Here is a 12,599-nt window from a genome sequence, read left to right as displayed (position 1 = left end):
ATCTATATCTATCTATCATCTATCTATCTATCTATCTATCATCTATCTATCTATATATCATCTATCTATCATCTGTCATCTATCTATCTAAAAACATTCTATCTATGGAGATTGCACATTTCATTCAGGTTAGCAGCATCTCTTCTATATCCAATTAGATTAAGTTAAGGCTTCAGTTTTGTCCTCATCTGTTCGTTCCAAACGAGTTTTAAATTACAAAAGTGAGTCCACTCAATCAGGTTGACTTAAACTATCGTCATTACAGCTATTAAAACGTGTTGGTAACGGATCTTCCGTGATCTTTTCAATTATTTATAGTTTAGATTGGCGAAGTTTAGTGCTGGGGGGGGCTTAGGGAGACCAGTGCGTTTGATTTCATATCCACTATGACAGATCTGTCACCCGTAAGAGGAAGAACCTTCGGCTTGTATTTAGAGAATTTTAGAGCATCGGAGATCGTCTGCCAAATCGGTTCAAGGTGTCGCCGAGAATGAACAATGACATCAATCAGTTGGAATGCGCGAAAAATTGACAACAATATTTATGTAAATATAAACCATTCAAAACATAAAATAAATATATATTAACATGAACACAATAATAGCCTAAAAATGCAGTTTGTTGTTGTTTTATATACTGGTAGGTGTACGCATGCGTTCGCATGTTCTTTTGTTGTTTTGGAAAGAGAAGTGAGTCTCAGACTTATTATAAACACTAAGGAGAATTTGTTCACTCTCTCTCTCAATAGTTTTTTTTTCGGGTTTGGGAAAGTACTGGTTCCTTTTCTTGACGTCACCGTTTGGCCTTGCAGCTATGCTCAGGACTACATATTTTGAGGACAATTGGTTAAGTGGAGTTAAACTGTTGCCTTTTCCTCCTCGAGGTACCTTCTCTTTTGATCCCACCGTCCCTGGCGCCTTCCAAAACGCAGCTCGTCTGGCCCTCTAAATGAGAGAGAAGAAAACTCTGCTCGCTTCTCAGCTGAGCCTTTTGTAACCTTAAAAGCCCGTGACGTGCCTTAAATTGCCTAAGTATTGTGTAACTCACAGCCCTTTCGAATCAATTTCTGCCTTCACAAAAGCTTTTCTCAATAAAGCAACCATGAAAAGTTTCCATATACTTAAGAAATGCTTTTTTCAAAAAAAAAAAAAAAACTTTTAACTTCTCAACAGTCGGATACAGATACTTTGAGCGCTTCCCCACTGTTTAATTGGGCTAAAATTGGTCTACTTTGTGCTCCAAAGAGTCAAGAGCCCCGAGGCCATCTATACATCATCTCAGCAAGACATCCGCGATTAAGTACTCATTTTTCTCAACATCCCCTTGATGTCTTGGTGTCAACTTGACCACATGACTTCTAAGGGGTTGGTTGTGATTGGTCCGAGAGTGCCTCAGGGGAAGATTCGGACCAATCAAATCGAGGCTTTTGCAAGTCAGCTGGAAGAGCGCGCACGCTGATTGGCTTAGCGCAGTTTGCGAGCTATTATAAGTGTACCGAGGCAGCGCACGACCACAGCCTGTTAGAAATTGTTGGGACAGCTTGCGGCGGATGGTTCACGATGAATCCTCCTAAGGGACCCGTTGAAACGACAGCTCAAGAGAAATCGGACTCGGACAGCGAGGAAAGTCAAAAGCCGAAAGATATGACCACCGACACGGGACATAAAGTGAAGAAGACGTACCTCCCGTTCAGTGTGGAATCCCTGATGGCCAAATCCAGCTGCCAGGTCGCTTGTTCCCCGGCGAGACTGGGACTGCAGGGACAGGACTTAGTAAGGACTTACTTTGCCGAGAAAACCAAAGTTTCTGTGGACAGTTTGTCAAGCGTTTCGGACAGCCTGAACGACGACAGTGAAGAATTAAGCGATAAGGAACAGAGCACTTGGTCAAACTCCTCATCTTTCACATCTCCTCCTCGTAAGTGTTTCAACTATTTACAGTTTGAGTTTCTTTCTAAACAGTGTCAATATAATAATAATTGTAATGCATAATCACCTTCATTATTCACAGATAGTACTACATTTATATTTTGAATCTACTTTTGTACATTTAGAAATGGTTACATTGTTTTGAAAATAACAGATTTTTATTATAAATAAATAATGCGTTATTTTATAGAAACACGTTTTCAATGTTATTGGTACCTTTACCAAAATGATAAAACACGAAATATGTATTTGCCAGTCAAAACTAGTGCTTGCAAGATAGCCAAAGGTTAAAGTTTGTTTATAAAATTATTCAAATGTTTTGTAGTTTTATGTTTAGAAAGAAAGAAAGAAAGAGAATGCTTTAAAATAATATTTCACAAAATAAATAATAATCCATATTTAGACATTCTAACCATCACACCTTTCTCATTAGGCTACTAAATAGAGAACTGCTACAGTTGGGCTACTATAATAATAATAATAATAGTGTACAAACAACAACGACAACACAAATATGTATCTATTAAATATTAAACAATTGCAATAATAATTAATCCGTGAAAGTAAATAATAATTTATTTACAAACATGATACTTGCTATTGTGAAATGAGAATATAAAAAATATATATATATGCATACAAAATCTGTTTGTCAGCAAAATAATAAAGCTAAACTGTTTTTTTTTTTAAAAACAGATAGGCCTAGATTCAAACCAGATTTCGGATCATTTTGCAAGAAAGAAAGAAGGGTTTTCAGAAATGCACGAGGAAGAAACACAAAGGCATTTGGAGACTTTTTCATATTTCTAACGAAATAATATATATATTTTTTTTCTTCTTATTTCGCCGTTTCCTCCAGGTCACCCGAGCCCACCGCCGTGCACCTTACGCAAGCACAAGACTAATCGCAAGCCGCGCACGCCCTTCAGCACCTCCCAGCTGCTGTCCCTGGAGCGCAAGTTCAGACAGAAACAGTACCTCTCCATCGCCGAGCGGGCCGAGTTCTCCAGCTCCCTCAACCTCACCGAGACTCAGGTCAAGATCTGGTTCCAGAACAGGAGGGCGAAGGCCAAGAGACTTCAGGAGGCCGAGCTGGAGAAGTTCAAATGCGCCTCCAAGCCGCTTCTGTCCCCCTTCGCGCTGCCCTTCCCTCTGGGATCTCCATCATCTCTGTACGGACCTCCAGCCTCTTTCCCGAGGCCCGTTCCGATGCCAGGACTATTTAACGGACCCGTGTCTTATGGGATGTATTATCTGTCTTAAAAACATGAATCTGACGGCTTCTTCCGCTTTGAAATGACTTGCGCAACTAACGTTTACACGAAACTCGCAGGGAAAATTAGGCTACTATAATAGCGTTGGTAATTGCGCAAATATGTGCTGGATAAATTGAAAGAACAATGTACTTTTGTAGGCTAATTAATTTGAGGACCAGTTTCTAATTACTCTTGGTTATTACTGTAATTAATTATAATATCATCATGGGCACGGCAATGCCACATTTGAACCCAATTCCCTAAAGCCAGATGAAATGACGGAAGGAAGCTGCTGTATGTTTGGTTGTGTTTTGTTTTTCGTCTTGTATACTGACGTGCTCTTGTGGAGCAGGTAGATGTGGAACTCTTTTAAGATCATCTGACACGGAGGTTACCCGTCAGAAGAAGTACTTATTGGCCTTATGTTGGAAGTGCCTTGAAAGACCAAATATTTATTAGTCTAAAATAAAATAAAAAATATTCTTTCTTAAGTTTATCCGTTTCCCTTTTGTTTTATCGTCTTATTTTTTGGAGGCCTATTATTGTCTTACCGTTTTATTTGACAGTTTTTTCACGTATTTTTGAAATACAGGTAAAAAAAATGTAATTACAGAAATGGACTGTAAATTTACAAATCCAGTGTAAAATCACAAAAAAAATGCCAATGTACATAACACCCCAAAAAATATTTTTTGATTGTTTTATCGTCTTATTTTTTGGAGGCCTATTATTGTCTTACCGTTTTATTTGACAGTTTTTTCACGTATTTTTGAAATACAGGTAAAAAATGTTAAATTACAGAAATGGAATCCAGTGTAAATCACATAAAAAAAATGCCAATGTACATAACACCCCAAAAAATATTTTTGAAGGTTTTTTACACATAACACCAATTTATCAGTGCGCTATATATATATATATATAGCATTAATAATAAAATATTTTCATTAAATTACTGTTATTTAATGTGCCTGTTATTTTACGGTATTTTTCCGGCACCCCACCTGCCGGAATTTTACCGTTTTTTTACGGGATTTTTTTTTACAGTGTATCTGACACTGATCAAACAATTTTCTTATTTCTGTCATTCGATTTTATTCATAGGCTACTTATATTTATTTATTCGATTTTATTTATACTTATTTCAATTTCCACATTTTGGAAATAGGCTGTGCATAAAACCTGCAGGCATTGATCCACATAAACGTGCGGAATATTAAAGATAAATGGTGCTCCGCTTTATAACACCAAAGCTTTCTTCACCCTTCTCGCACAATAATTATCTAAAATAGTACGATTGGCATATTAGCTAATCACACATTTTGTACTTAAAAATTAGAGACAAATTAGTAGACATTTATACCCCGTTTTAGAAGTTATTTGCACCGATGTAATCATCTGTCTATCTATCTATCTATCTATCTATCTATCTATCTATCTATCTATCTATCTATCTATCTATCTATCATCTATCTATCATCTATCTATTATCTATCTATCTATCTATCTATCTATCTATCTATCTATCATCTATCTATTTTTGTCAAGATAGCCTATCTGAAGTGCCAACTTTTAAAATAATCTTTCAATTTAACTTAAAAGTTTAATTTAATTTCGTTTTATTTTGTTGGGCAAAATCACAGGGAAATTTACTAGCTCAGATTTAGGCTACGTAAGTGCTCTTGTTTATTGCATAAATATGTAATGAATAGGCCAACATGTAGGCTATTTATGTAATTATTTTGAGGAACTAGTTTATTTTATTTTATTATTTTATGCTATTTTAAGGCAAGACACTGCAGGTTAATAGGGTAAAAGTATAGTTATATATAAAAAAGTTTTCACCTTACTTACCCAGTTGATTGATTACATTGATAACTGCTAAAAAAAAATTTGTATTACAAGTTTTCTAAAATGTTATGTTTAAATATGCAAATTATGCATTATTTAATGAAATATGCACTAATTTGCATACATTTCTAGTACAAAAATCTGAACACTGGATGAAGTCAGTTTCAAAATTCTTGTTTTTTTTTGTTTTTGTTTTTTTGACATATTAGAGTCAAATGTTTTTACAGAGGGAACTCTGGGTATCTCTATTTGTCACTCCATAATTCAGAAAATACTTTGAACAGCCAGAAAACAATATATTTTCACAATTTTGGGGGGAATCAAATGTTGTATATAATCAAGAAAATTATGTATGAACCAATCCCTCTATAAAAACCTTCAGAATATAGACAGGAATAAAAAAAAAATTGGTGTGTGTAAGTGCTACTGAAGTGGAGATTTATGGCTCAGTGTTGGAGAAAATACTCATTTTGAGAAAACGGCCTTTAAAAATATGTATTGTAATTGAAATCTATTGACACAAATAGATAAAGTGCTATAAAAGAAACACTCAACAGTGTCTTTTGGATGTTTTCTTTCCACTAGTCTGAAAAAACACTTTATGAAAAACCAAAAAGCCCCAAATCTCAAAATTGACAGGTGCATTGTCTGCAGTGTCTTTCCCTTTAATTTGCTGTTTTGTTTTGAGCATTAGTAGCGAAAAAGCTCTATCCTCGACTCTTGCCCTGTGTCTGTTTGTCTATTGTCCAAGAGATGGCGCCATCTGAAACTCTTTGACAGGCATTACTATCTATTTGAGCCACTTCGGCCTTGAACTACCAACAAGTTTTCAGTTGACACGTGACAGCTATAGAAGAAAAGAAAAGAAATAATGCACCAGAAGCTATCCCTTGCTTTTTAAAGAGCGACAAACACAGAAAAAATCCTCAGAGCTAACCTGATAAGATATCGGTCTCAAAACATTTAACCGATGCTGTCAATGAGTCGTTTAAAAGCATCTAAATAACAAGGAAATGCAATAAATAATATGTGCCTTTAGCCAGGAAAGACCTAATTTTCGTTAGAGGTCATATTGAATTTTACGCTGTTGAAAACGAGGCTGTGATAGACTTAGAGTCTTTACGATGGCACACACTGGTCCTAGGTCAGTTTCATAACTCACAACTTTCAAAACTGTTTTATGGAGTTTATGTCCACTGAAAGTTTTATTCAGATTTTTCCAATTTTTCAATCAGTGTAGAATCCATTGTCGCTCAGAGCTTCGTGTGTATTCCTGCCAAAAATTCAATATGGCGCCACACTGACTAGGTCTATTATCTGATCTCAATCTTCAATCCTCCAGTGGCACTTCTTATTCATTATTAACTACAAACTTTATTTTAAAGTGATATCTCTCATTTATTTGTTCATTTTGTGTGACCTCTGTACAGACTGTACCTCGTAGGAACACAATAGCTTGACAGCTTTTATTGTCGCTTGCAAAAAGTTATTCATCATTGCTGTTTGTAACATTTTTGTTGCAATTCGTTGTTACATTTGCCTACTGAGCCTTTAAGTGTTCAGTACAATTTCATATAATCACACCGCCAAGGTTACAGAAAGGTAGAATTCAGCTAAAGCGTAAGTCTTTAATGATTCGGATTACAGGTTTGTTGGCTTAGTTGCAGAGGTTAGTCTTGCAGCACACAGCCTTCACTTCTGGAGCGAGCAAATATCTCCAGCAGGCCGACATGCTTATACAGGAACGGATAGAAGGAGGAGCTGTGGAAACAACACAAATAAGTGTTCTGCACTATCTGTTTAAGGCTTGTGATGATTGCTGAACTCACCCGTTAAACCAGCTCTAAATGTGATGTTTCCACAGGCCGTCATGTGGGAAATACATGTCTGTACTGATAGAGTGCAGGGGTCCCCATTCCCTTTGGAAACACACAGGTTACACTGCAATGCCATTCCTGTGGATGATAAGAGAGCAAGATCTGAGACAGAAAAAGAAGAGAAAAATATTAGTAATGGAAGAAAATATATTATTCAATAATAAAGGTTCCAAAATAGAGGGTTTTTGCAGAGATGCCATAGAAGAGCCATTTGTTGGTTCCACAAAGAAGCTTTCAGTGAACCGATCAGTGAAAAAAATAGTTTCAATAATCGGTGAAAAATTCTTAAAAGAATATTTTTTCTTAGTCTGAAGAATATTTAATCTGAAGAACCTTTTTTTCAGAACTTTTTGCGAATGGAAAGATTCCATGGATGTTAAAGGTTCTTTATGGAACTATAAAACAATCGCAGCATTTTCATGAAAAGTAAAAAATTTGAAAAGTTGGACCAGATATAATAATTTAAATAAACAGTCAGGCTTACCATGAGTAAGAAGCAACAGGATACAAACAGCGCAAAACGGCTTCATATCTTAACAAAAAAAGATGACTGCTGAAGGACTTTTCTCACTCTGTAAGTGGACTCAAGTAGACTGATACACTTTTACACAGTCAGTGGGAGGTTTCTCCTATCCTGAAATGTGTGTCATTACTAATCATAAGTAATGCGATTGTTAAATGCATGTGAAAATGTCTAGTAACAGAGAATCTAGACATATACAGGTGCATCTCAAAAAATTTGAATATCGTGAAAAAAATTACTTTACATGTAATGAATATAAAACATATGAAAGTTTCACTTTTTGAAATAAGTTAAAAAAAAAATGAACTTCACAATATTCAAATTTTTTTAGATGCACCTGTACATATACATACATATTTTGCTTAGGAGTTATGTGGAATATGCTTTTGAATGAGAAATGGTTCTCTCTCGCTCTCTCTCTCTCTCTCTCTCTCCTGACTCCAGCTTCAGTCCACTCCTTGTAAAGCTCTCCCAAGTGTTTGAATCGGCTTTGCTTGACAGCATTCTCAAGCTTGCGGTCATCCCTGTTGCTTGTGCACCTTTTCCTACTCAATTTCTTCCTTCCAGTCAACTTTGCATTTAATATGCTTTGATACAGCACTCTGTGAACAGCCACCTCCTTTCAGTAATGACCTTCTGTGACTTACCCTCTTTGTGGAAGGTGTCAATGATCGTCTTCTGGACCATTGCCAAGTCAGCAGTCTTCCCCATTATTGTGGTTTCAAAGAACAAGAGATACCCGGAATTTATACTGTAGGGATGGTCATTTAATTAAACTCAAATGTAAATATTCTAACATTTTGAGATACTGGATTTTTGATGTTTTACTTTACATGAGCTAATTTCAATGAGTAACTAAATTCACTATTGTTGTTCATAACTGATGAAAGAGACAAATACGATTCAAGAATGTAATAATAGAAAAAATCTGTTCACTGTAAAGTGATAGTTTACCCAAAAATCATTGACTTAGGTTGTTCCAAACCTGTGTGACTTTCATTCTTCTGTGAAACTGAAGAATGTCTCAAGAATGAAGAATGCTTCTTTTTTGTCCATATTCCCGACTGACAGAGGAGGAGTTGGGGATGGAGGAGGGTAATTAGCTATTGAGCAGTGCGAAAACTGCTGATAATACTGAGGGACCTTATATATGAATGCTTAGATAGGTGTCGTATTCCCATAGGTTGATGGGGATCAGCTGAGAGTCACATAATGCGAGCTTGACTAACGTGACCTGCCAGAACTAGATGTGTGAGGGGAGAAAAAAAAACAGACATTCAGTAATGAAGAGAGAAGAAGCAGTGTGATGGAGTGAGGCTAACCTACACTTTATTCAATGCAGTACAGTATCAGGTGACTCCTCTGAACCAGAACACACATCAGTGTAACATTCAACATACTGTCACGTAAAGAAAAATAATATAAAACAATAATAGCTGTTACATGTTTATGTTTTCAGTTTTGGTGGCTGTTGTTTAACTCTTATGGCTACCAACAGTCACGTTTGTATATTTCTCCATTTCCCCTTTCATCTCATATTTGTCTCAAATATGAGTCACTGAGAAATGTGATACTTTACGTACATGCTGAGGAAATCGTGAAGCAAAGTGACATAAAAACATATTTGAATAAAGCTTATGTAAAAGGATGTCGCGCTACATGACATCACTCCCTTTAAGTGCTGCTGAAAGTATTTTACAAAACCCCAAACACAAATAAAAAATATATTATTGCAAAATAATTACTACTGTAGATACATGACACTGTATTCTCACATATTATACATAATCATTAAGAAACTTAAATTATTTTTAAAAACCCTGTAAATATAAGATTTTCCATAACAGTTAAAAGAACGTACAATAAATTGGGTGATTAAGAGAAAGTCCTTCTGAAACTTAAGCTAAAAGTATAAAAAAGAAAAGAAAAAAGAAAAACACTGTAAATCTATTTTCCCTGCTATGACAGTGAACTGACCTGAACAAGAGTTTAGTTTAAGTTCCCTTCGCCAAGCATACATTGTTTAAACAAATATTCATTTCAATACACTCTATACTGAGAGCAATGGAGCACCTTCATACAATATCATATTATTTTAATAGTTGTCAATTAAAAACAAGTTCAAAAGAACAACATTAAAGGGACAATTCACCCAAAAACTAACACTATCATCATTTACTCTCCTTTATATTGTTGCAAACCTTTACTTTTTCTTTCATGTAGGAAATAAATAAAATCATTTTTACTGAGATGATGAATCGTTTCCATACAATGAAAATGGTTGGAGATCAACTTTTAAGCTACAAAAATTACACAAACATTCTCAGCTACAGCTTTAAAATCTCAATTATGCTCATGCATATTAAAATATGGCAAATCCCATTGAGTGTCACATTAGGTTTTGTTTCAGTGATGCTAAGTGTCTTCAGATTTGACCACAACACAGTATTTGAGAGTTAGGGAGTTAGAAATGAATAATTAGTAGTTAACTTAATTTGTGTTTTCCTCCCATATGACAAGTGTATGACTTGAAAAGACTTTTAAAATAGCACTTTTTTTGTGTGGTTTGACAGCCCTTAGTCACCATTTACTTTCATTGTACAGAAAAGATCATTTAAAATAAAAAGGAATCATTTCTTCTAGGATTCATGGAAGAACGAAAATCATGAGTTTTGATCAACCTGAGTGTGAGCAAACAATGCTTATTTTCATATATGGATGAATTATCGCTTTAACTGTGCAACAGAACAGATGGATATTCTTTCAACAGCACTTTTGGGAGAGACATACAGAGTCTGAAGTGACTCTTCTGTACTAATTCACAACCGTATTCAGAGGAACAAGATACAACAGCCTCGGTTGTGCACTTCCACTAACACTAGGGGACACTAAAGAGAACGAGAGGAAGAAAGACAACAAGAAATGGAAGCGAATGTACTGTAGAGAAAGTGTTGCCATCTTATCTTCTTCCGCCTCATCATTAAGTGCAATTTCCCTGAAGAGGCAGTCCAGATGGTTAAGGGGTTCAAACCACTTTCAGCTGCTCATTCCTGCTAAATTCAAACACGAATGGCACGATTTTGAGAGCTAAAGCCGACATCTTTCTTTAGGCTAGAATTTGCGGTGCATAAACCTGTTCACATGTTCCATTTTAATGGAATAGTTCACCCAAAAATGAAAATTCTGTCATTAATTACTAGGCAAGGCAAGGCAAGTTTATTTGTATAGCACATTTCATACACAATGGTAACTCAAAGTGCTTTACATAAAAGAAAAGAAAAAAAATAGATAATCACAACAATAAAACAAGGAATTTAAAAACTTTGAAAATTATTTAAAAAATTGATTTAAGAGGTTTAAAATGAATTTACTAGGGATGTAACGATTAACCGCGAGCCGGTTGAAAATCGATTCAAATATGTGACGATTCAAATCGGTTGAGATGCTAAACTAATCACGATTTAATTAGGTGTAAGAGTTTATATGCCTGAGGGGAACTTACTGTCTTTAGAAAAGTTTAGATGGTATTTTTTTTCTTTTTATCTTGCCTCTGTATAATGCATATTAAAGTTCATAAGTGCAGCGCTGCTTTGTTTACAGCGGAAACCAGGAAACGCTTTAAGCGCCACCTGCTGGCAGAGAGTGAATCTGCGTCTCATTCAGCTCGTCTGCTGTTTCGGTTTCATGCAGATATTTTTTTATGTGTAGTTTCACAAAACTGAAGTCAAACCATTCTGTTTTTGCTTTAAATTTGGAAAATTATACAATCTAATTTATGTGTAGACTGCTCATGTTGCATGTATGTAGCATCTTTGTTTGGATCAAGATTAAAATGCAGTGGTTGCTTCCCATTTTAAATGGAAAGAGCACAGTCAAAGCCTTAGTTTGTTTATATGAAGAGATTTATTTGATTTGTGTTATTTATTTGATTTGGGGTTTGTTTTAAATTTTAGTTTAAAGTTTAGTTTTGTTATTTACATTTACATTATATTTAAATTTTGTCATTTAGCAGACACTTTTATCCAAGGCGACTAACAAATGAGGACAATAGAAGCAATCAAAACCAACAAAAGAGCAATAATATGCAAGTGCTATATTAGTATATTATTATAGTGTTATATTTCAATTTCACAAAGAAACGTGCAGCATTTTGTCCAAGCAATAATAAAAGGACACATTTAATTTATAATGTGTCTAATCTCGTTTTGTAAAAAAAAAAAATCGTGAATCGAATCGTGAGTTGAGTGAATCGTTACATCCCTATTAATTACCCATCATCATGTTGTTCCAACTTCTGAACACAAATTAATATGTTTTTGATGAAATCCGAGAGCTCTCTGGCCCTCCATAGACAGCGACACAACTGCAATGTTCCCAGGTCCAAAAACATAGCAAGGACATCGGTAAAATAGTCCATGTGACATCAGGGGTTCAACCGTAATTTTACGAAGCTACGAGAATACTTTTTGTGCGCAAAGAAAACATAAATAACGACTATTCAACAATCCGAAGATGAACGAAGGTCTTACGGGTTTGGAACAACGTGAGGGTGAGAAATTAATGACATAAATTTCATTTTTGGATGAACTATACCTTTAGGGTCCTGATTATCATTTTCCTTAATTTCGTGCTTAATTCGTTTAACTCACTAATCAGCATACAGTATTTATAGACATAAGACATACAGCATGCGCTCACACACACACACTCTCACTCATTACAATGATCCAATATTACGTGTGTGTCAACATCTGTAGAGTTCAGGGAAGTATTATACACCGGGAAAGAGGAAGACGAGCAGGAAACGAATGGATAATGTCACTCCTTCAAAAGTGGTGGAAAACACAGCAGCATACAGCTTAAGCATACAACATATCTGCCCAATACTGAGGGAAAAGGCAAAAGTCATTAGCATATATTTCACATAGTCTACAGAATGTACACAAGCCCTGGAAATCAGTCCATGCCGTTCAGGATTTGGTCATATCGACCAATCAGAAACCAGCTTTCTTGTATCCCACCTGTGCCGTCTGTGTCAGCTTATATTCAAAGTCTTTGTCTCTACCCATAGGTGACAAGGAAGGGGCCCGAGACAATTATAAAAGAAGAAGCGGCTACAGCATACAGATTTCCCTTTAAAAAATGTCGAAGTAGACATATGAAA

At 35.6% G+C, this 12,599-nt stretch overlaps 1 protein-coding gene and 1 long non-coding RNA gene across 2 annotated transcripts in view; both read left to right on the top strand.

The window, feature by feature from the left end:
- LOC107569050 (uncharacterized) overlaps positions 1–12,578 on the top strand; it is a 21,725-nt gene extending 9,147 nt beyond the window's left edge. Inside the window, exons 2-3 of the long non-coding RNA XR_001606851.1 lie at positions 8,527–8,530; positions 12,269–12,578. This is a non-coding gene — a long non-coding RNA (uncharacterized lncRNA). The remainder of the gene's footprint in view (positions 1–8,526; positions 8,531–12,268) is intronic.
- On the top strand, positions 1,165–3,621 carry msx1b (muscle segment homeobox 1b). Its single transcript, XM_016255053.1, has 2 exons — positions 1,165–1,917; positions 2,788–3,621. The coding sequence occupies exons 1-2, from the start codon at positions 1,560–1,562 to the stop codon at positions 3,189–3,191; spliced, it is 762 nt and encodes a 253-aa protein (XP_016110539.1). The 5' UTR covers positions 1,165–1,559; the 3' UTR covers positions 3,192–3,621.
- Positions 12,579–12,599: the final 21 nt, after the last annotated feature.

The sequence above is a fragment of the Sinocyclocheilus grahami genome, unplaced genomic scaffold (assembly GCF_001515645.1).
Source record: "Sinocyclocheilus grahami isolate Dianchi unplaced genomic scaffold, SAMN03320097.WGS_v1.1 scaffold1306.1, whole genome shotgun sequence".
Lineage (NCBI taxonomy): Eukaryota > Metazoa > Chordata > Actinopteri > Cypriniformes > Cyprinidae > Sinocyclocheilus > Sinocyclocheilus grahami.
The sequence above is the reverse complement of the archived record's forward strand: the minus strand, read 5'-3'. Positions and strand labels throughout refer to the sequence as shown.